The 23911-nt window shown below is 42.5% G+C and overlaps 1 protein-coding gene across 4 annotated transcripts in view; it reads left to right on the top strand.

Moving 5' to 3' along the window:
- LOC119484777 (glutamate receptor 2-like) overlaps nt 1-23911 on the top strand; it is a 133147-nt gene that overhangs the window by 82775 nt on the left and 26461 nt on the right. For 2 of the 4 annotated variants that reach the window (XM_037763859.1, XM_037763857.1), the window contains exons 17-18: nt 10477-10591; nt 22807-22941. In XM_037763859.1, coding sequence (XP_037619787.1) covers nt 10477-10591; nt 22807-22941 — 250 coding nt within the window. Of the gene's footprint in view, nt 1-9449; nt 9565-10476; nt 10592-22806; nt 22942-23911 lie in introns of all 4 variants that reach the window. The other 2 variants (XM_037763858.1, XM_037763856.1) reach the window with 1 other exon arrangement.

The following is a 23911-nucleotide window of genomic DNA, read 5'->3' as shown; positions in this document are numbered from 1 at the left end:
AAGTTTCCTAATTAAAGGGAAAACAGAGACAATATTCAACTGATGCATTTCTAATTAAGTAATTTCATTTAACTGTAATTCTTTATCTTTTATCACAGAGCCTCAAGGGGGAGGTGTTTGAAAGCACCAATAATAATGAAGGAAAGCCAAGTAGCCACTGCCTGAGCCCACAGTTTGTTGTGCCGTAGCTATTGCTGTAATGGTAACTGGCTGGCTGGTCTTACAGCCCTTAAGATAGTAACATGGGCCAAGACAGCGTTAGACAGCATGCAGTCAGACACTCTCTGAACCTGGTACTCTGTCACATATAACACACGTGTTGCCAGTACACCGAAGGAGTTGAGGAATAGCTTCACCACAACGTTCGGCCAACAAAACCAGGTCACTTCACACCAGCATGTACACAATCACAATTTATTATATCTTAATGTAATGTACGCGTGTGTGTGTGTGTGTGTTTGTGTGTGTGTGTGTGTGTGTGTGTGTGTTGAGCTGCATGTTAGTCACTGAGTTTGTTTCTCACTTCTGTGTCTTTTCAGCCCGCTCCAGACGGCTGTATGGTTGTCTGCCCTGCCTTCTCTCTCTTCTCTGTCTCTTTGTCCCCGTCAGTCGGCTCTGAAAGTTAACTTTCTTCTGCAGAATGTTTTCAGTGACGATTGCAGTTACTTGTATTTGTTGAATTTTGCAGTTAAAGCTGCATTAAGCGATTTCCGAACCCCAGAGAGCAGTAGTAATAACTCCCAGTAATTAGTCTTCTATACTCCAGTATATTGAAAAATCAGGTTTATAGCTGTTAGCTGATCTTAAACGGTGAGTTGGGTGCTGACTGTGAGATCAGCAGCCCTAGAAGCCCAATCACATTATTCATTCAATTTGAATAATATCGCTTAATGGAGCTTTAAGTCTAACCCTTTGATAGATCTATGTATGACTTCTGTTGTTGTACTATAGCATGGTAGAACCAGAGACATATATATACAAATATATATACATTTCTATGACTTTCAGTCAGGAAATCTTTTGTTTCAGAACTAAATACTGGTCCAATTATTCACTGAATTCCTTTAAACATTATTCCCATGTCTCTGCTCCTAGCATGATCTTACTGTTGTCATTTAATCTTTGATTTTTCCCTTGTTACAACTATTACAGTCAAAGTTGATGATTAATGTTATAATATCAATGGCGGGTTCAGTTCAGAACACACACAAACACACACTCACACAAACACACACACACACACACACCCTTTGGAATGTGAAAATGATTATATTCAAATCATATAGTATTTTGCAACCAATCAAATGTGAGGTGAACTGAGCCCATGCCAAGTTATTAGTCACATTTTTACACCACATAATGCAAAGAGTGTTTTAGATGTTTTAATCACTATACCCAGTACATGAGGTTTGCTATTGACACGCTTGCTTGATTCACTATAGGGTACAAAATACCACTCCCCATTAGCACCAATTTCACCGCCTTTTTGTCCTCCCATTACATCATTACCATTATGTAAAAAGCTCCTCCTGCTGGATTGTCTGTTCTCCTGTTCAAGTATTAATCAGTAAATGTAGGCTCACAGAAAAACAAACCAATGGGCTGGTTGCACAGAGATATATCAGATATATCGTTTACAGATTAAGATCAATCCTAGATTTGCTCTGGTGTAAATTAGTGAGACAATGACTAATTATTTGAAGCCTAAAATCATTCAAGCTTACTCAGAAATGATGTTCAAGTTCTGTGGTTACATTAAGTAGCCCAAAGTAGTTTTTCTAACTTGGTTGTGTGTTTCACTATGGGAGATATAGACCACTCCTGGACTGCAGAAGCTCTCTCCAAGCCTCAAAGCATGTTGACCAGGGTAGCCTGTAAATCACACATATCCTGCACTGACACTTCCCTTGAATAGGGCCCACAAAGTGACTTTACACCAGATATGTGGCAGTCTGTGGTGGAAAAATGGCTTGTCTGTATGGCCCAGGACTTAAACAGCTGATCAGCTTTCCTGAATCCTGCTGTCCTGCTCACAGGCAGAGCCCACACAGGGACAATGTGTTCTTTCACCGAGGAGAATGTGGTGGGAGAAAAGAGGAAAGATCCATTTTTGGGGAGGCTGAATCTAATTTAGGTACAAATTAGGGATGCACCGATACCGATACCAGTATCGTGTATCGGGTCCGATACTGTGCTCATGTACTCATACTCGCAAAACGGCTCCGATACAACGACACCGATACCACTTTACGGTAATGCGCAGCAAGCCCTTTGTCCACGGTGCGGCGAGGTCCGGGCGGCGAGCACTGTAAAAGCTGCGGCCGCGAGCCACCTTCACCCCAAGCCTTTCCAAGCCGACCTAAAGCCGGTGGCGGCGCACCTCCTCGTATGCGGGACTCCCCAGCCTGCCGTGTGTCGCTTACGCCCTCCAGCTGGCTGTTAACGAGGGTCTTTTGGCACAGAGAAGTACTCGTATCGGTACTCGGTATCGGCGAGTACCCAAATGTAAGTACTTGTACTTGGTCTGAAAAAAAGTGGTATCGGTGCATCTCTAGTACAAAATCTGTGGTCGTTTAGTCAACGAAAGTCAGCGTCCTGTTGCTCACGCTCGCGCTCGCTCTACATAGACATGAACGAGCATCGATCAAATCAGTGAGGCGACACACGTCAGCTAAAAGCACAATATCACTCTATATTTCACCTACAGCGCTTTTCTAGTCTTCCGACCACTCAAAGCGCTTTACTCTACATGTCAGTATTCACCCATTCATGACAGAGGCTCAAACCACCGACCTGCCGATTGATGGACAACCTGCTCTACCCTCTGAGCCACAGCCGCCCTGCTCCTTAGGAGGAGCGAAAGATGAGATCATTAACTAGATTTCATCCCAGAGCATGTGGTTAGGTGACTATGAGTCCAACTGTTGACCATCTCCTTTAGGATTTCTGCCTGGTACTGTGGGCAAATAGCAGTATTTCAGAGAGCACACTTAAAGCTGCAGTTGGCAGAATATTTTTGGCATCACTGGGCAAAAAATCCATAATAACCTTTCAGCATATTCTAATTCAAGTGTTCTGAGAAAAAACTAGACTTCTACTCCTCCTTATGGCTCTGTTTTCAGGCTTTAGAAAATCTAGCCCCATGACAGGAGACTTTGACCAATCACAGGTCATTTCAGAGAGAGAGAGCGTTCCTTTTGGCTTTGCTCCAGTCATGTGACCAGAACTTGCCATTCCTTCACCAGATTTCACAAACTTTCTCATTTTACAGCTAAACAGTACACTTCAAGATGATTCTGAACACATTTGAGGAGAGAAATAGGCATTAACGTAACAGAATATTGATCCATATTTGATCAGCGCTGCCTAGTTTGACCGTTTGATCAGAGTTTGCGAGTGATTGACAGCCGGCTCTCATAGACGGCAGCTGGACAGCGGATCAACTCTGACTGGTTGTTTTCACCGGAGGACATAGAGGAACATGATTTTTTTCAGGTTACCTGTGTCTGTACTACGATATAGCAACCATTTTATAAAAATAACTTTTTTTAAATCATATTTGCTCCAATCTCACCTACTGCAGCTTTTAATGTGCTGCGTATCTGTACATCCTCTGAGGAAGAGGCTGAGATGGAACAGCGATTAGAGTGACAGTGAGCCAGTGAAGGCTCAACTGCTGGAGTTGGGCCAGTCCCAGCTCATCCATCGTGTGGATCTCCAGCTTTGAGTAGGCCTTGATTGGAAGCATACTCTTGAAAGAACTGGACCAGTAATGGCTTATTTCTTTCACACTTATTCAGCACAATCTGGAACTGCATTCGGAGTCGGATTCCTTAACAGGTTGTCTGTTAAGCGGATATCCAAGATAGCCTCGGTGATCTGAGTATAGTTTATCGTGGGAATAGTGCAAGATTGACTTTGGGGGGGCTTGACTGATCTGTTACAGACAGATGTGCTGGCAAAAGGAGCTTCCGAGGGAATTCCCAAAGTGAAAACACACGATGAAGTTAGAAAAAGAACACATTATTTTACGAGCTCGTTGATTTATTACTATTTCATAGGTATTTAACTTCAAGCGAGACTGGCTAAGTTACACAAGCCAGGATGCTCCACCACACAGCCAATGTTCAACAGTCACTATCGTGATCTGAAAACAAAGCAGAAAGACAATGGCAAAATATTAACATTGAATGGTTAGCTTTGATCACTTCTTGACAATTAAACATTCTCAATATATATACATATATATATATATATATATATATATATATATATATATTTAGGGCTGTCAACGATTAAGATATTTAATTGCAAATTAATCGCACGTTTTATCTGTTCAAAATGTACCTATGTCAAGTAGTTAATAGTCTTATCAACATGGGAGTGGGCTGCTTTATGCAAATGTATGCATATATTTATTATTGTAAATCAATTAACAACACAAACCAGTGACAGATATTGTCCAGAAACCCTCACAGGTACTGCATTTAGTATAAAATAATATGCTCAAATCATAACATGGCAAACTGCAGCCCAACAGGCAACAACAGCTGTCAGTGTGTCAGTGTGCTGACTTGACTATGACTTGCCCCAAACTGCATAAAGTGGGCATGCACAGTTTTTCCTTGCCAAAATTGTGTGTAAGTTTTGAACGTTATTGAACCTCCTTCCTGACAAGCTAGTATGACATGGTTGGTACCAATAGATTCCAATGGTTTTTATAGTTTCATATGACAGCAGTTCCTTCAGTCTAGCTTTAAAACTGAGCCCGCTACAACCTCCGAAATATCGATTGCATTAGTGTGTTAAAGAAATCAGTGGCGTCAAAACAAATTTGCATTAACACGTTAACTTTGACAGCCCTTATATATATATACATATATATATACAGTATATATGGTTTTCATGGATTACCGAGAAGAATCATTCCTTAGTTTGACTTGGCAAAGTTAGCACTTATGTTATGAAATTGATTTGCTCCTTATCCATCTGCCTCTCCAAAGTATACATGGATCTGTCCGTTTGCTCTGCTGAGATGACAGTTCCAGTTACTCCTGGACTAATCATGCAGTCATTTACTATAATTGTAAGTGACTGTTACTTAGATGTGAAAGTACCCATTAAAACTAATGGCCTAATGCTCACCAGTAGCCACAGGGGATTTACTCAGTGAATGTTAGCAGGCTCAAAGTAATAGTGTTCATGTAGATGTGATCTCCTGAATGACAGCAGTGAAGCTGGTTTAGAGGAGGATGATCACTGGTGTCAGCGATGCAGGCAGATAGTTTGACTGGGATGGGATGGGCAAGTTGTTTATATATGTCTATGTATGGTTGGGCTTTGATGGCATTTTATGGAATCTGAATTCTTTCAAATCCCTTATCGAATCAATAATTAGGGTCAGCTTTCAATATTTGTAAATACATTCAAGAAAAGCTTTAATTCTGCACCTATTTAATGGTCCCATATTGTAAAAAGTGAGATTTTCATGTCTTTTACATTATAAAGCAGGTTTAAGTGCTATATAAATACTGATAAACTATCAAAACGCTCAATATACGGAGAAATACACACAGCCTGTATTCAGAAATGGCACGTTTGAAACAAGCCGTTAGGATTTCTGTCCATTTGTGATGTCACAAATATACAATATTTAGACCATTACTCGGTTTGAAACGTAAACATTCTAAATGTGTCCCAGTTTATTTCCTGTTGCAGTGTATGTAAATGACATCAGCTGACAGGAAGTAAACATGGACCCAAACTGTTGCCTAGCAACGCAATTCCGTTGCAATTCCATTGAAATGCACTAAAACGGAGTGTTTCAGACAGAGGGTGAATACAGGTATATTCAGGCAGACAGTATGAGGAAAATAAAGTTTTTTTTTAACATTACAGCATGTAAACATGTTCTAGTAAAAACACAAAATACAAGTACCAACCTGAGAATGAGCATGATATGGGACCTTTAATGCTTAAAGCCTGTGGCTACAAATTGAAAATATGTATCGAACAAATAAGAGATGCAGCCTACTGACTTGCAAGCTGCCTAATCCAAATAGCAGAAGTTCTGATTCAGAAATACCGGAGCAGTGCGGGTTTCGCGAATGCTCGGCCTATGGTATTGATGCTTGCAGCTTTCTGGAGAACCGCTCATACAAACAACTTCACCCTCGATACTGCGCTTCCTTGGTTCCTCAGCAATACACCTGCAGTGAGGAAGTTGTGTTACACACCCAGGTCGCAACCACTCATGGTCAGAAACACCACAGAAATACTAGCAAAACAGGGGTAGACTTTACTGTTAGGCAAGGTAGGCAACTGCCTGGGGCTCCAACTAAAAGGGCCCCAAACAGCTATAGCTTTATTATGATGTTTAGATATGAAAAATATTGAATCATGTTACTATTCTAACTCACTGTACCCCAAAATAAATTACAAAAGGCCCCAAAGCACCTAACCTTCACAAGATAGAACTTTGCGGTTTTGGTGCTTCCATCACACCGACCCGCATTGATTTATACGTGTAAGAAGTTACAAACAGTCCCTTTTATATCACATAGTGATATTTGTGTTTTGGTAAAACAGCGCCCCTGCCAGGGCATCATTATCAGTTCAGGTGGAGAGTGGTACTGCAGCCCAGGAGACGGCAAGAGGCTTCCAAAACCGAACCCCACTTAATGATAATAAATTCAGATGAAGTTCTGAGAGAAGTTGATAAGAGAAAAGCTACGAAAATCAGGAAGACACCACAGTGACTGTAGAAAGATCGGTGTTGTGTCAAAGTGGTGTTTGTGAATAGTCACTCTCACGGGAGTGCTTTACCTTTCTGTCCATTTCACATTACTGAGAAAAACAGTCAAATAAACACGTGCTCTTTGGTGGATTATGTGTTTGCGAAATTACAGGAGACGCTCGGACAGAGTCAGAAAAGATGGTGAATCTAATGTTATCAGTACATTTGGTCGATAACAAGCAATGTTATCTTTCTTCGTTTTTTGAACAGAGTTCTGCTGCTACAGACACCAGCTCAGAGCGGGACTGTGCTGGACTGTCTGCAGAGCTCTGAAGTTATTCAGCTATTAGTCAAAATGTATTCATATTGACCGTGTCGCATTTCCAAATTGCACCAATTTTCCAGCAATACACCCACCAAGAGTGAAATAGATCGGATGAGCGGTTCTCCAGATATGCAAAGGACATACTACAGACACACATATAGAGAGACACACAGACAGACATACAGAGAGACACACAGACAGACAGACATTTAGAGAGACAGACAGACAGACAGACATATAGAGAGACAGACAGACCGACAGTCATATAGAGAGACAGACATATAGAGAGACACACAGACAGACACATAGAGAGACAGACGGACAGGCATATAGAGAGACAGACATAGAGAGAGACAGACAGACACATAGAGAGACAGACAGACAGACAGACATATAGAGACACAGACAGAGAGACAGACAAACAAACAAACAGACAGATAGACAGACATATAGAGAGACAGACGGACAGGCATATAGAGAGACAGACATATAGACAGACAGACAGACAGACATATAGAGACAGACAGAAAGACAGACATATAGAGACACAGACAGAGAGACAGACAAACAAACAAACAGACAGACAGACATATACTGTAGAGAGACAGACAAACAAACAGACAGATAGACAGACATATAGAGAGACAGACAAAAAGACAGACATACAGAGACACAGACATAAAGACAGACAAACAAACAAACAAACAGACAGACAGATATATAGAGAGACAGACAGACAGACAGACATATACTGAATCAACATGACACAGGTCGATTGTTTGTCAGCTTCTACGACGCTTGACCTCAACCCACACTCAACCCAACTCTCATCAGTCATTTCTGAGATGCAACTCAACTTGAAGTAAACATTTTAGGATCTATTCTTGTTGTTTGTCCTTCAGTTTTAACGGTAATACTCCCCAACATGGTGACATCCCTAACAGTCACACAGGTTGTAAACAAACAACCAGATTAGTCAAACTTATCTGGAATAGAGAATGAAGGCAAGTGGTCAAATTAAATTGTCTGTTGTAAACATCCATCACAGTTTACAGACCAACCTCTTAAGCCCGGAACACACCAGGAACGTCAGGAGCGCGTGGCGGCTGCGTTACCTGTTGTTTTTTATTTCGGCGTAAGTGAAAGTGATCTATTGACTGTATATTAAAATCATACCAGCAACATCACTACACTTTCAATGTCTATCTGTAGAATATGTTACGGAGATGAAAAAAAAGTAAAGACTTATTTTTAAATCAACACTTCCTGCCTTAATATCAAAATAAAAGCCCTAAAGCGTTTTTTCTGTGGACAGAATTCCTTTATTTGTGAACACGAGGCTTTTATTCTGAAATATGTGCCGGACAGTGTTGTAGAACATGCAGTGACTTGGAGAGCTCCATGAATGAATATATTACGGAATTTTAATTGTCAATTATTACTATTATTTACAAATAACCACACGTTTCTTAACCTTTCTCTAATTAAAATAAATATTAATGATATTTATAATGACATGAAATGCCCATTAAAAGGCAAACTCTATGTAGAAAGAAAGGGCTGACAGCAGCAGCTGCAGCAGCAAAAACGGCTGGTGTGAATATCAGACGCGTGAATCACGCAGCCACCACGCCACGCAGCCGCCACGCGCTCCTGTTCCCTGTGTGTCCCGGGCGTTAGAGTACATACAGTAGTTGAGGTGTTCTCTTTCAGTGATGTCACCCAAGATTTCAAGATTTCAATTACTTTGGTGCCATAATGGATATAGCCATTGGCCAGTGCTACAGAAAACACTGTTTGAAGGGAAAACCAACATGGCTTACAGAGAGCACATTAACCAGAAAACAGCCAGGTTTTATTTTGGCCTTTTGCAAGTATCTTACAACATTTACATAGTAAGATATAACCCGACCTATCAAAGTCTGACATTTCATCCTGGTAAAACAGCGGTCAATGCCAGCGAACAATGGGAAGCTGATTCATTGATGTTTGCTTTAGTGTTCTGCTAATATCAAAATACAGAGGAGAGAGAAATGATTCAATAAGAGATTTGTAATTTATCAATCAAAAACCAGCTATCAGAACCCAACCCTATCTTTTTGTTTCTGTAAAGACATATCAAGTGATTCTGACTTAGAAATATGACTCAACATTCTCATTTCCATGGTTATTCAGCAGGTTGAGCTTAGCTGCTAAAACATGTTAAAGCTAATCCTCTCTAATACTGATGAGTTTGCTGCTAAGAAAAGAGAAGCGTTCCAGCTGTGTGTATATTCTGTATATGCTTTTATGCTTAGAATTTAGCGTTCATGCTGCTAACATGCATACCAGCAGGAGGACTGACATTGACAACAACTGAAACTGCTAACAGCCACTGTGTTCATGTAGAAATGCTGTGAACCTGGCGGTGTTAAAGTTGAACGAGCAGGGGCTGCTGGACAAACTGAAAAACAAGTGGTGGTATGACAAGGGAGAATGCGGCAGCGGAGGAGGGGAGAGCAAGGTTAATACACACACACGCACACACACACACACACACACACACACACACACGCACACACACATACACACATGTACACTCTAAAACACACTAACATGAAGGTAACACTGGGTTATCAGGTCTGAAAAATGTAAAGAGGCAGCACAGTTATAACGCCACATGTGTAGGTAGCAATCTGCTGTAGCTGTAGTCTTTCACATAAATCGAAGAACAAATGAGTACTCATAAATGACACATATATATATATACAGTATATACTGTATATATATACTACATTTAGCAGTTGCCGATAAGCACCACCAACAGGTAGCATTGTAGCTTGTGCTGCTTCTTCCACAGATGTGTTGCACCCTGTTTGGTTGAGGTCAGGGTTAGGGCAGGCTTCAGGGGCAAGGTCAGGGTCAGGTGACCTCATACCAGATGGCAGCAACAGTGCAGGAGAAGGGCTGTTGATAAAGAGTTTGTGCAACCTGGACAAACTCTGTTTATCTATGGCTCTGGCCTGGAGGAATACTATTGCTGTAAAAGCAGAAAGGCTTTTCACTGCAGCGCCTCTCATTCTCTGTCTCTGGGGCCAAACAAGGGGGCCCTGACAATACAGGACTTCATTTTTTTAACAGCTTTGTTACTGACTAAAGGTCTACACAGTTCCTCCTAAATAATAGGCTGGAAGAAAAGTTAAATATTTACCAGTAGTCACACATTACGGCATGGTCTATAAATTAAAAGTAATGTGGCAAAATATTGTAAAGTCACGCTTTAATGTTGTATCATTCATGACGGATGAAGTTCCTGCAAATAACAAACATTAGCGGGCCCTGTCTTGGTCGCTAGACTAGAGTGTGAGAATTGCTGCCTTACTAATAACATAAGATAACATTGATAATGATGTTATTTATGTTATTCCCATTAAAGAGTGCCAGTAAACCTTGCCGTATTGAAACTGAATGAGCAAGGGACCCTAGACAAGATGAAAAACAAGTGGTGGTACGATAAAGGAGAGTGTGGCTTCAAGGACTCCACCAATAAGGTTAGTTGTATATGTCTGTGGACCGATCAAACACACTGTCTGTTCACACATTCAACATGCACAGTAAGCTTGGTTCTATATATATCAGGAAAAGAAAGCATATCTGCACTTTTAAGATTGCAGTAGTCCCATATGTCTATATGTGTAAACCTGGGAAAAGAAAAACTTGCACAGTATGGTTAAGTAGAGGTTAGTTCCAGCTGTATGTAATGCCAAGGACACCCCAGGTTAAAGCATGGAGGTTCAAATGTCAAACTGTAAGTATAAAGCTGATAAGAAGATAAACAAGTGGTGTCCTGAAAACAGAGTGGAGCTTCTTAAGATAAACTCACTGTGCATTCGCAGTTAGGCTTACTGAAGTGTTTGTTTTGTCTGTTTTAACACTTAAGTTAAATTCTGTCCGTCTGTCTGTCTGTCTGAACCCCTATTTAGACACATCGAGTTTCCAAGGGAATGTCTGCAAAGTAAAAGATGGAAATGGAGATTTAACTATAATCACACATTATATGCCTAGGTAATGTGTTGTCACACGGGGTAATGAAAGGGATAACTAAACTCTGAAAAAAAAGTTTGGAAACTTGTGTTTGGTGGATTATTTCTCTGTTGTTACAATGCTAATGGTCATTGTATTTTACATGGTTGGAAAGCCTGTTTATTTACCTTCACAATGATGTCCAACTTGTAAGGATCATGCATTTGTGGGATGAGCAGCACAGCTGATTATGTGGGTAGCGCCCAAGTAAAATTTGCCAAAATTATCTGCCGATGCTAAACAGTGTATTCTCCTGTTGGTGTTGACTCTTGTTTTGAGTTGTTTGGTGGATTGGATGATTGAACTCTCTATCAGTAACAAGGAACAAACAAGACTTTATTGACAATTTTACACTTTATTAATTTAATACATCATCGGGAGCTTCAGTAGCAGTGGAAGATCCATACGCAGCCACAACAGCCTGGCACCTCCTCCTCATGCTGGTCACCAACCGGGTCACACGTTGCTGTGGGATGGCATTCCATTCCTCAACCAGGATGCAACTTGGTTTTGCGGAACACCAGCTTCAACTTGCCCTATCGTGCGGGCCTTATCCAGATTAGAAAAACATGACATGCCGATGCTTGGAGCAGATACCAAATGATCACTTTAGTAGGGCACAGCACCCAACAGGCCCCATGCACATCAGGCACCTGATTGGCAGCACCTGGAGCTCAAAACAAGAGTCAGTACCAACAGGAGAATTCACTGTTTACCATTGGGAGAGAATTTTGGAAAATTTCACTTGGGCGCTACCCACATAATCAGCTGTGCTGCTCATCCCACAAATGTATGATCCTAACAAGTTGGACATCATTGTGAAGGTAAATAAACAGGCTTTCCAACGATGTAAAATACAATGACCATTAGCATTGTAACAACAGAGAAATAATCAACCAAACACAAATTTCCAAACTTTTTTTTCCAAGTTTATGTCTACAGGTTAAGGGCTTTTGGGAGGGTTGGTTTGTTGAGTCAAGGCAATCTTTTTTGTTTGTTTTGTTATTATTTCCCTAATTTCCAAGGGTGTAGACATGGGGGGTCTCAGCTCTGCCAGAGACTGCGCCCAGACCCTTCAGCCTGGCCTCTTCGAGGGGATATACTACTCTCAATCTTGAACAGCCCGCATACCTTCAAGGAGGCGGCATGTTCATTACAGGATGAAGCACCTATATTATACATATTAGGTTTAGATCTGTTTAGATCTGTTTATTTAGTCATCTCCTTGGCCCCGGTTACATTTCCCTTGACTCCTGGGACCCCAAGCTCAAGACAATGAACAATTAAGCTTTACATGAACAACACTGATATTTTGAAAAAAAAATTAAGTCAGTTCGGTGAAATCGCCTTCATCAGGGGATTCAATTCTGGTGGCAAAGTAAATCTGTTTGGAGCTTTCACATGTAGTTCAACTTTGGTGAACGTTGACTTGCCAGATGACAAATTGCAAATGGTTTGACTGTGTGGGGGTGTGGGGTAGCTTGCCAGCCACAGTAGCTTGCCAACTAGCCACGCAAATAGTCATTGTGACACCACGCTTCCAGCACGACCTATTTCACAAAGGCTCACAAATAAATCACCAAAAATAGAAGAGCAATGACTGAACTGTACGAGAAGGAACATTTCAATACATTACTCGAGTAAGACCTGGTGGTTTGACAATCCTACTACGTAAAGAGGCGAGGAACATATTTATAATAAGAGATGATGATGCATAGATGACATTTGGTGAAGGTTTATGGCAGGAAGGTGACAGCAAAGTGATCTGTATGCCATCCTCCATGGTTTAGGGGGCCATCAGGCAGGTCTGCTGGCAGCAAAGAGCTCCTTGGTACCTTAAAGCTCTCAGCAGGAGGCTGAAACTTTGGTATTTAGCCAAGTGAAGTTCTCTGTCGGACAGAACTGTGCTGGTATGCATAAAACTAAGCCCAGTCGCATCCCAAGGTCTTCTTCCGCAAATGGAAGTGGATCAGGAGTCATAATCACCTAAGTGATGAACCTCAGAATCAGAATCAGAATCATTTTTGTTTGCAAAGTACATACATACAAGGAATTTGACTCAGGATTTATGCTTAAAGGGACTGTTTGTAAGAATCAGAAATGTTTGTTAACAGCAACACCTGTGGCCGTTAAGTCAACGAAAGTCAGCGTCGGGCTTGCGCTTGTGCTCGCTCTATATAGACATGAACGCGCATCGCTCAAAATAGTGAGGCGACACACGTCAGCTAAAACCACAATATCACTCAATATTTCAGCTGCTTGGCAGTAATGTTAGCTGACCAGACGAAGGTCTCTCCATGAATCAATGCTGATCCTAGTGTTGGCTTTTCCTGCCTCAGCTTCCCGACCGCGGCCGGAGGGAACAGGGGAGACACCGAAGGTTTGGTCGGAGACGATAACGTTTCTCTCTGCGGAGCCCCGTCACTTCACAAGACACGGGAAACCTCTGTTGGTCTGGAGGAGTTGCAGCAGTTATTTCTGCACAAATGTCCACTGTACATTCACTAGATATTCTCAGAGCTAATCTAACTCTTCTGCAGTGTGTAGTGTGCGCGCATGCACCTGAGAGGTGGAGCGAAAGAGCGAGAACGAGCGCAGTGTGTGAATGAAGACAGGGCAGGCAGAGGAGCAGAGTACAGCAGAGACTCCGGCCCTGGAGACCAAAGCTACGGTCACCCCCGCGTCCTCCGACCGCGGCCAACACTGTTTAACAGACGGGCTTCACTAGATCTGAACAGCGTAGCCACACGCGAGCGTATGGGACACCGACCCGCAATGATTTATACGTGAAAGAAGTTACAAACAGTCCCTTTAATATGTTGTCTGTATTTAGATAGTTCTTTGGTGAGTAAGTCCCCTAGTTGGATGAGCAGGGAGTCTGGAGGTGTTTCATCAGGTGTTGTAACACCTCACTGACACAGGCCTGAAGTTGGAATGTAAACACCGGTTTAAAAATGGTTTGCAGTTTATGAAAATCGTCTCGCAGTGAGGACTGCATGTTTTCTTCAACACTGTGACATCTGTACACCAACCTTTGTTAATGTAAAAGCAGATTCCGCCTCTTCTCGTTTTACCCAACAGTTCCGTTAAACGGTCAGCTCAGAGGCTTGGACCTCAACCTAATTTCCACACTTAGGTCATATGATCTTTTGATGGAGCTAAGCCCCTCTTTTGTATCAGCGGTCATTCAGGTGGTGCAAGGGAAAGCCACTAATAAGCAGGTAGTGTGGGCACAGGAGTGGGTAACCACCGTGCTGACAGAGCGGCTGTACTGCAATGAATAGGCTGCCATGTTTAGATCCCTCTTCCAATGTTAAATGCATTCATTGTGTTAAGTGTGGGCTTAAACAGTGGAGGCTAACCCAGCATGCATGAAAGAAGGGGAGGCCTGGCCATAGTGTTACTATTCTAATGGCCATATGTTGATGTTAACATAGGCTGCAGGCTATCTGACTGGCTCCAGATCACCGTGTTGCATGATAAGCCAGCGAAACACATGGTTGGCCAGCCCCCTTGAGTATTAGAGTGCTGATACTGTATACTAGGGGTGTCACGATTCTCCAAATCCACGATTCAATTTGACTTTCCATTTTAAGGTCACGATTTGATTAAATTTTCTATTTAAACACGGCATTGTTGGACTATGGAGTCTTGATTCGTAAACATCGACAGATCATTGGTTTTATGCCTTGACAACTGTCATTTACACTTTCAATTTCTTTAAAAAGAGAGGCTATCAAGTGTGATATATTTTGGAATGTGCCACACTAAGGCCATCCATCCATCCATTATCTGTAACCGCTTATCCTATTCGGGGTCAAGGTGGGGCTGGAGCCGATCCTAGCTGATGTTGGGCGAACGCATGGTACACCCCGAACAGGTCGTCATACGGTCAAATTGAATTAATATATTTAATATGTAATAACAATAACTTATTTCATCAGTTGATACTATTGGTCAATTGGGGAACAAGCTGTTAAACAACAAAAAGAAGATCCACTAAATGGCAGAAGGGGGGTACTTTACAACAAGAGAGTTTCTCAGGGTTCACAAGGCACACCTGAATGCACCAGGAAGTTCCTCCCTGTCGGCGCCTACATGCTTTAACACTACGGCAAGCATAAACCCCGCTTTACCGTACAAAGTGATGTAGACACACAATTGATTTTAAGTGCAGATAGCGCGACCGCGACTGAAATCGGCAAACAGTTCGATAAGTGCTGTTTTCTTTGGTTGCTGCAGTTGCCTAGAAACTGTAGTTTTTCTGTCAGTGACATGTTTGCTGTTTACATAATTCACGGGAACGGCAAAATGTCGCAACACCAGTGACTTCAGGGTGGCAGGAGGATTTTCCAGTTCTGTTGTTTCTCCGTCATCTCCGACTCCGGCAGTGGCCATGGTGTCTCAAAGTGCAGCTGCAGGCTACCGGTAAGATACGCTGTGTCGTCTCTAGCTAAAGACTACCGGTAAGATACGCTGTGTCATCACTAGCTGCAAAGTACCGATAAGATACGCTGTGTCATCTCTAGCTGTAGACTACCGGTAAGATACGCTGTGTCATCTTTAGCTGCAGACCACTGGTAAGATACGCTGTGTCATCTCTAGCTGCAGCCTACCGGTAAGATACACTGTGTCGTCTCTAGCTAAAGATTACCGGTAATATACGCTGTGTCGTCTCTAGCTAAAGACTACCGGTAATATACCCTGTGTCGTCTCTAGCTAAAGACTACCGGTAAGATACGCTATGGCATCTTTAGCTGCAGACTACCGGTAAGATACGCTGTGTCGTTTCTAGCTGCAGGCTACCGGTAAGATACGCTGTGTCATCTCTAGCTGCAGACTACCGGTAAGATACGCTATGGCATCTTTAGCTGCAGACTACCGGTAAGATACGCTGTGTCGTTTCTAGCTGCAGGCTACCGTTAAGATACGCTGTGTCGTCTCTAGCTAAAGACTACCGGTAAGATACGCTGTGTCGTCACAAGCTGCAAAGTACCGGTAAGATACGCTGTGTCGTCTCTAGCTAAAGACTACCGGTAAGATACGCTGTGTCGTCTCTAGCTGCAGACTACCGGTAAGATACGCTGTGTCGTCTCTAGCTGGTAGGATATGCTGTGTGGTCTCTAGCTAAAGACTACCGGTAAGATACGCTGTGTCGTCTCTAGCTGCAGGCTACCGGTAAGATACGCTGTGTCGTCTCTTGCTGCAGACTACCGGTAAGATATGCTGTGCCGTCTCTAGCTGCAAAGTACCAGTAAGATACGCTGTGTCGTCTCTAGCTAAAGACTACCAGTAAGATACGCTGTGTCGTCTCTAGCTAAAGACTACCAGTAAGATACGCTGTGTCGTCTCTTGCTAAAGACTACCAGTAAGATACGCTGTGTCGTTTCTAGCTAAAGACTACCAGTAAGATACGCTGTCGTCTCTAGCTAAAGACTACCGGTAAGATATGCTGTGTCGTCTCTAGCTGCAGGCTACCGGTAAGATACGCTGTGTCGTCTCTTGCTGCAGACTACCGGTAAGATACGCTGTGTCGTCTCTTGCTGCAGACTACCAGTAAGATACGCTGTGTCGTCTCTTGCTGCAGACTACCGGTAAGATACGCTGTGCCGTCTCTAGCTGCAAAGTACCAGTAATATACGCTGTGTCGTCTCTAGCTAAAGACTACCAGTAAGATACGCTGTGTCGTCTCTAGCTAAAGACTACCAGTAAGATACGCTGTGTCGTCTCTTGCTAAAGACTACCAGTAAGATACGCTGTGTCGTCTCTTGCTAAAGACTACCAGTAAGATACGCTGTGTCGTCTCTAGCTAAAGACTACCAGTAAGATACGCTGTATCATCTCTTGCTAAAGACTACCGGTAAGATACGCTGTGTCGTCTCTAGCTAAAGACTACCAGTAAGATACGCTGTGTCGTCTCTAGCTAAAGACTAAAGGTAAGATACGCTGTGTCGTCTCTAGCTAAAGACTAAAGGTAAGATACGCTGTGTCGTCTCTAGCTAAAGACTACCGGTAAGATACGCTGTGTCGTCTCTTGCTAAAGACTACCAGTAAGATACACTGTGTCGTCTCTTGCTAAAGACTACCAGTAAGATACGCTGTGTCGTCTCTTGCTAAAGACTAACGGTAAGATATGCTGTGTCGTCTCTAGCTAAAGATTAAAGGTAAGATACGCTGTGTCGTCTCTAGCTAAAGACTACCAGTAAGATACGCTGTGTTGTCTCTAGCTAAAGACTAACGGTAAGATACGCTGTGTCGTCTCTTGCTAAAGACTAACGGTAAGATACGCTGTGTCGTCTCTAGCTAAAGACTACCAGTAAGATACGCTGTGTCGTTTCTAGCTAAAGACTACCGGTAAGATACGCTGTGTCGTCTCTTGCTAAAGACTAACGGTAAGATACGCTGTGTCGTCTCTTGCTAAAGACTAACGGTAGGATACGCTGTGTCGTCTCTTGCTAAAGACTACCAGTAAGATACGCAGTGTCGTGTCTTGCTAAAGAGTCGTCTTTGAAGTGTTTTTTTTTCCTTTGGACGCACACAACTAGTGCGGGGGCGGAGAGAAAAAAGAAATACTGGGAAAATCGCTGACCCTCTTTTGATTTTGATGATCGAAATCGGAAGCTAATTTCGATCGATTTCCGGTTAAGATTCTAAACCGTGACACCCCTACTGTATATGTGCTCTTTTCAGCATGTGCACAATTGCTACCATGAGTATCCTGCAGAGACTGCCAGCTATCAAACCTGGGGAAATAGATATTGAAAGACTGGTGTTTTGTTAGGAAGGAAATGCATGATCTGCTGTTTTGTTGAGAAACACTGAATGCATACATAACTCTGTTGGTTGAAGGCCTCAGTATGCTTCAAACGTTCTGTTATACATTATATAGGCTGACCGTGTCTAAATGCAGAAGTGCTTATCCCTGTTCTGAATGGTCACACTGGAAAGCAGCGTGAAAAGCCCCCTCCCTCCCCCTAGCACCAAGCACCCAGAAGGGTGAAACACAATGAATCATACTGTACACATACTTTCAGTGGGTGTGATTGTTGGATTTTCTGTTACAGAATTGTTGGCCTTTAATCTCCACAGGGTACCTTTAAGTATACTAGACTTATATTATGGACTACAATAAAAAACGTTGTGGCTCATGGCTCCCAAAGAGCAACTCGGCATCAGCTGAAAACCTTGTTTTTGCTGATCTTCAGCGGTTTCAATTTTCACTTTGCTGCAGTGATGTTTCAGGTGTTCTCCAGGACCCTGTGACACTGCTGGGTGTGGTCAAAGGTGAAACAGTCTTGAAACTTTCAACCAGACTGGGCAGTGAAACATTGCTTTTCAGCCTGCTGTTAATTTAAAGGGAACATTTGACACCTTGTATGTGTATGTCCAATCAGTGCTGATGGTAAGTGTAGTCCATTGAAGCAATAAAGTCCTCAGTGCTGCTATATTGACCAAGAAAGCTGAATTTTCCTGCTCGCAAAGCTGTGCCGGCAGTGCCTACATGTACCAGGATGCATTGTGCAGGAGCTAATGACATCCAGCCAAAACATAGTTTAGCGCCTATATTTATGAACATGCCATTGTTGGACTATGGAGTCTTGATTCGTAAACATCATCAGATCATTGGTTTTATGCCCTGACAACTGTCATTTACAGGTTCAAATTCTTCTTTAAAAAGAGAAGCTATCAAGTGTGATATTTTTTGGAATGTGCCACACTAATGCCATCCATCCATCCATTATCTGTGGGGCTGCAGCCAATCCCTGCTGACGTTGGGCAAAGGCGGGGTACACCCTGGACAGGCATATGGTCAAATTTAATTAATGAATTTAATAGAAATAACTTATTTCACCATTTGATACTATTGGTCAATTGGGGAATAAGCTGTTAAACAACAAAAAGAAGATCCACTAGATGGCAAGAGGGTAAGCCTAGTTTACAACAACAGATAGAGTTTCTCAGAGTTTACGAGGCACACCAGAATGCACCAGGAAGTTCCTCCCTGTCAGCGCCTGCATGCTTTAACACTACGGCGAGCGTGAACCCCGCTTTACCGTACAAAGTGATGTAGACACACAATTGATTTTAAGTGCTACACTTAGATAGCATGACCGCAGCTGAAATCGCCAAACAGTTCAATTAGTGCTGTTTTTTTTTGGCTGCTGCAGTCGCCTAGAAACTAACATAAATCACGGGGAAGGCAAAATGTTGCGACACCGGTGACTTGAGGGTAGCAGGAGGTGTGGTGGCAGTTTCTGTTAAAACAAGACACAAACCAAGGTAACAACTTGTCTTTCAGTGAATTTAATAAAAAAGCATATATTAATAAGTAAAGCATCTGCAGATGGACTCACGAGCACAGCCACCTGTTGTGGACTGTGGCAAGTGAGCCCCGAATACAAAGAGTAGTCAGTATTTATACATTTAAAACATAACACGAAGATAAGTGCAAAGAAGAAAAGAAGAGAAAAATAGAAAGTGTATCAATGCGTCAGCACACAGCAGACAACAGAGCATCACAAGACATAACAAGTATTTCAGCAATCTGTTGTTTGCAGTTACAGAGAACTAAAATGTCACGTCACTGTCCTATGGTGACAAAGTTGAACATGTGAGGCCCTGAGATTGTCTAAAGGTACAGTGTTAAACTGCAGATATGAAAACTGCCATTACAGAGGATTCTGTTGTTTCTCCGTCATTCATCTACCCTCTCGGCCTTGCATGTAGAAAGTGCAACCGATTCTGCAGCAGGAGAACTCCGCTTTCTTGGTCGATATAGCATGCACAGGAATTTATTGCTTCGATCGACTACATTCACTATCAACACTGCTTGGACATCCACATAAAGAGCGGCAAATTTCTCTTTTTAAATGTTAAACCCGTTAAATATATGTGACATTTGGCTGACTCCACTATGCTATGGAGATTAAAGGAAAACAAGAGTTACATATGTAACTACAGTTCTATGAATTCTGGATGACCTCCAGAGGCAGAGCTTAACAATGGATGTTATCCATCTCTTGCATGCGCAGGTCGAGCATTTATTATGAACAAAGTCACATACTGTATGACGTAGGGCAGCCCCGTTTAAGCCCATGTCATCATCAAAGATGCCCCAACGGAATCTTCTTGCCAAGATTACGAGTGACAGAGAACTCTGGCGGTCATCCAGAATTCATAGAAGTGTAGTTACATATGTAGCTCTCACTCTATTTCATTATTCCTGGCCGCCAGAGGCTGTGCTTAACATTGGACAGTTGTCAGTGAATAAATGCTACAACTCCTGAAGCCAAGTTCCCGTGTCTCACCACCTTCTTATTAAAGTGCAAGGGGCCCCGAAGCTATAGCGACAACAACGGCTCAGGCTCACTCTACCACAGCGTCGGAGATATAGGGTTTATTTACTTTTTGAAAAATCATTTATTCATTTGTTTGGGAAGAGGATTTACTCGTGTGGAAATAACTGAACTGAACCAACCGAACAGAGAGCCTATATTGATTTGTTTGGAAAGAGGATTTACTTGTGCGGGGAAAAACTGAACTGAACTCAACAAACTGAATTTCTATCTATCGTTTGTTGTATATTGCTAAATCTCTGAGAAGTAGTGAACTCTGGACTCTTTATTTTTGGTGAATATTATTATGACTTGCATTTGATTATCTTACACGTAACTCCCCAGATCCATTTTGTTTGAACCAATCCGACAGCATCCAATCAAGTTGCAGGAGAAAACCATGAAGAACTAACGTTACATTACTGAGCGCCAGTAACTCTGTTGTTAAAATGGCATTACAATGACTTGTTTGGAACTTGACTTGGGACTTGAGTGCAAAGACTTGAGTGCACAGACTTGAGACTTACTTGTGACTTGTAAAACAATGACTTGGTTCCATCTCTGGTAGCCTATACCTCGTGAAATGTCAGGAGGGTATACAAAATAGATACTGCCCAAGCCTAGTATTACATTGCCTCTACTACCTCTCGATGGACTCTCCACTCTCCCGAGGGAGGTTTCTGGCAAGAGAAAAAGTCTGCCATCATGTTCTGTGGCCCTGGCAGGGAAATGGCCCTGAGACTTAATAAGCGAGGGAAAGCCCATACGAGGAGTTGCCGCGCCACCCGTAACGCTGGAGCTGGAGTATGACCTCCAACCGTAATGGATTTTGGGAGGTTAGCATTTGGCAGGAGTCCAGGGTTATCTCAATAAACACTAGCCTTTGGCTAGGTATGAGTTAATTTTTGCCCTGATTGACGGTAAAACATGGCAAAGAAGGGCCATGGTGTCATGCTCTCCCTGTTCCCGGGTTGGAGCACAAATCTTCCAAATATGGGAGGATTTGCATACCGGTGGATTGTATCAGGGCCAGCAATTCCCTCATTCACCTTGTGAAGACCTATTGGGCTAGGGAAAGACCAAAAGGGAACACCTTGAACTGATGCCCAGCGATGCCCAGACCCCCGACCCATCTGTGTCAAAGGCGCCGGCCATGTGGGAGCCCGACGGCGGTAATCAGGTCGCTCCAAGGTCGCCTGTAGAGATGCATCACTGAGACAGAGAGTGAGACAGTGGAGGACTGCAGGGATTGGGACCGGGCTAATATCAGTTGGGACAGAGAGTCCCAAACACGGCCCATACATGCTGCCGTATCGTAACTTTTCATTTGAATGTCATCTGTAAGACTCGGGCTTGGGACAGCGAGCATCAGGTCTCAAGACCTCCTCGGGTGACACAATGAGGGAGGCAATAGATAGCCCCACAGCTGGCATCTGGTCCAGCTCCTCAGTGTGTGGTTGAGGGGGCAGCTCAGAAAAAGTAGCTTGTGATTTGACCCGCCTAAACAATGCACTGGCCAGAGAGCCTGCCATTGGAGCCTGATCCAATCCTAATCAGGAGTCAAATTGCATTGTGATGCAACAGCTTGGGTCCATGTTTACTTCCTGTCAGCTTATGTAATTCACATACACTGCAACAGGAAACAAACTGGGTCAGTGGGGACTGGAATGTTTACGTTTACAAACTGTAGTTCTAAGTATGCGGTTTCAGGGCTAGCGAAGAGTCACCGGCTATCTGCTTTTTCATTTTAAGCTTTTAGTTTTAACCTGCATTCGAGGATTACCTGCAAGAAAATTCAAGGGACATCTTTGATGATGACATGGGCTTATGTAGGCGGGGTTGCCCTACATCATCCCAGGTCACATGTGACTTTGTTGATATTAATACTTGACCTGCACATGTGCGAGATTGATAACATCCAGTGTTAAGCACTGCCTCTGGAGGTCAGGAGAAATGAAATAGAACTGCAAATTTCTATAGTTTCTATCGTTTAGGATACGATTGTACTCACTAAAGAAACTGCTGAATTCTGTAAACACAGTTACATCACTAACAAGAAGTCAGACATGCATAAATCTAGTACATACAAAGGTACACTAAGATTTACACACAGACAAATAAAGGGCAAGAACGGGTTAAGTCTGTGCAGGTCATGTTTAGTCTAGTTGTCTTTGACTCTGTGCTGTTCTAATCTAAAGCTATATTTATGATGGGTTAATTGTTTAAAGATGACAGGTTAGTGGTACCGTCAGTCATTAAAGTCAGCTGTTAACATAAAAACACCCCACTAACACCTTTCTCTGGGTGGCTGCCTTCTTTTTTTGCCTTTGTGTGTGTGTGTGTACTAGGAGAAGACCAGCGCCCTGTCTCTCAGTAATGTAGCAGGAGTCTTCTACATCCTGGTTGGAGGTCTGGGTCTGGCCATGATGGTAGCCCTGGTAGAGTTCTGCTACAAGAGTCGTGCTGAGGCCAAAAAAATGAAGGTACATTATATTTTAAAATACCACTTTCTATCTCAAATTAATTAGTATTATAGTAATATTATTAATTTGCTACATGTACCTGAATTTGTGTGATTTGTGTAATGTTAGAAAACAAACGAACAAATGCCTTCCAGTCAGAAAACCAGAAAAGAAAAAATTCTGTGTTGTTAAAAGGGAACGGCCATTTTTAAAACCCTGAAATTATTCCGAAGTTATATATAACATGATGGAAAAAAAAAAAAAAAAAACTTGCTCATATTGCGAGGGCGCACCGGGAAAACACAAGGCGACAGCATTATCACGGTAAATAGCATCTGCCTGTCAATGGAGTATGAATAGAGTATAGAATTTCATTTGCAATATAAATAAACATGCTTTCAGTTTCTGAATCCATTTTATTTTTACAATAATGATATCTATAGCTAATTCCATAAATACAGTACTAGACTTTCGTTGACCACGTATAGCACGGATGGGAATAGTCCAAGATGCCTTACTGGTGTTCTGTTCCTCACTGCTACAAGCTAGCTGCTACAAGCTAGCTGCTGCCCAAATCCTGTCATGGATCTCTCTGTTCCAGTGGACAGCACTTGCATAAACTATAACTACTGGAAAACAAAAGAAGTCAGAAAGGTATCACATAGGGATGCTAATTTTGAAAAAATGTCTTAACCGATAACCGACCCTTGTTAACCGACCCTTGTTAACCGATTATTAACCGATAACCGACCCTCGTTAACCGATTATTAACCGATAAAAGACCCTCGTTAACCGTTTATTAACCGTTAACCGACAAGATTTTTGCGTACCAGCTGCAGTATATGATCACAACAGACAACTGAGTCCCCAGTTCACCATCCGGGAGCGTTAACTTAGCAGCCACGATGCTGCGTGTAGTGTCACGGACATGCAGCCACTTTCCTAGTAAAAGTCTCCACCACACATTTAGTTTAGTTTAGTTTAGTTTAGC

Source organism: Sebastes umbrosus, chromosome 3 (genome assembly GCF_015220745.1).
Source record: "Sebastes umbrosus isolate fSebUmb1 chromosome 3, fSebUmb1.pri, whole genome shotgun sequence".
Taxonomy (NCBI): Eukaryota; Metazoa; Chordata; class Actinopteri; order Perciformes; family Sebastidae; genus Sebastes; species Sebastes umbrosus.
This window is presented reverse-complemented; position numbering and strand designations above follow the sequence as displayed.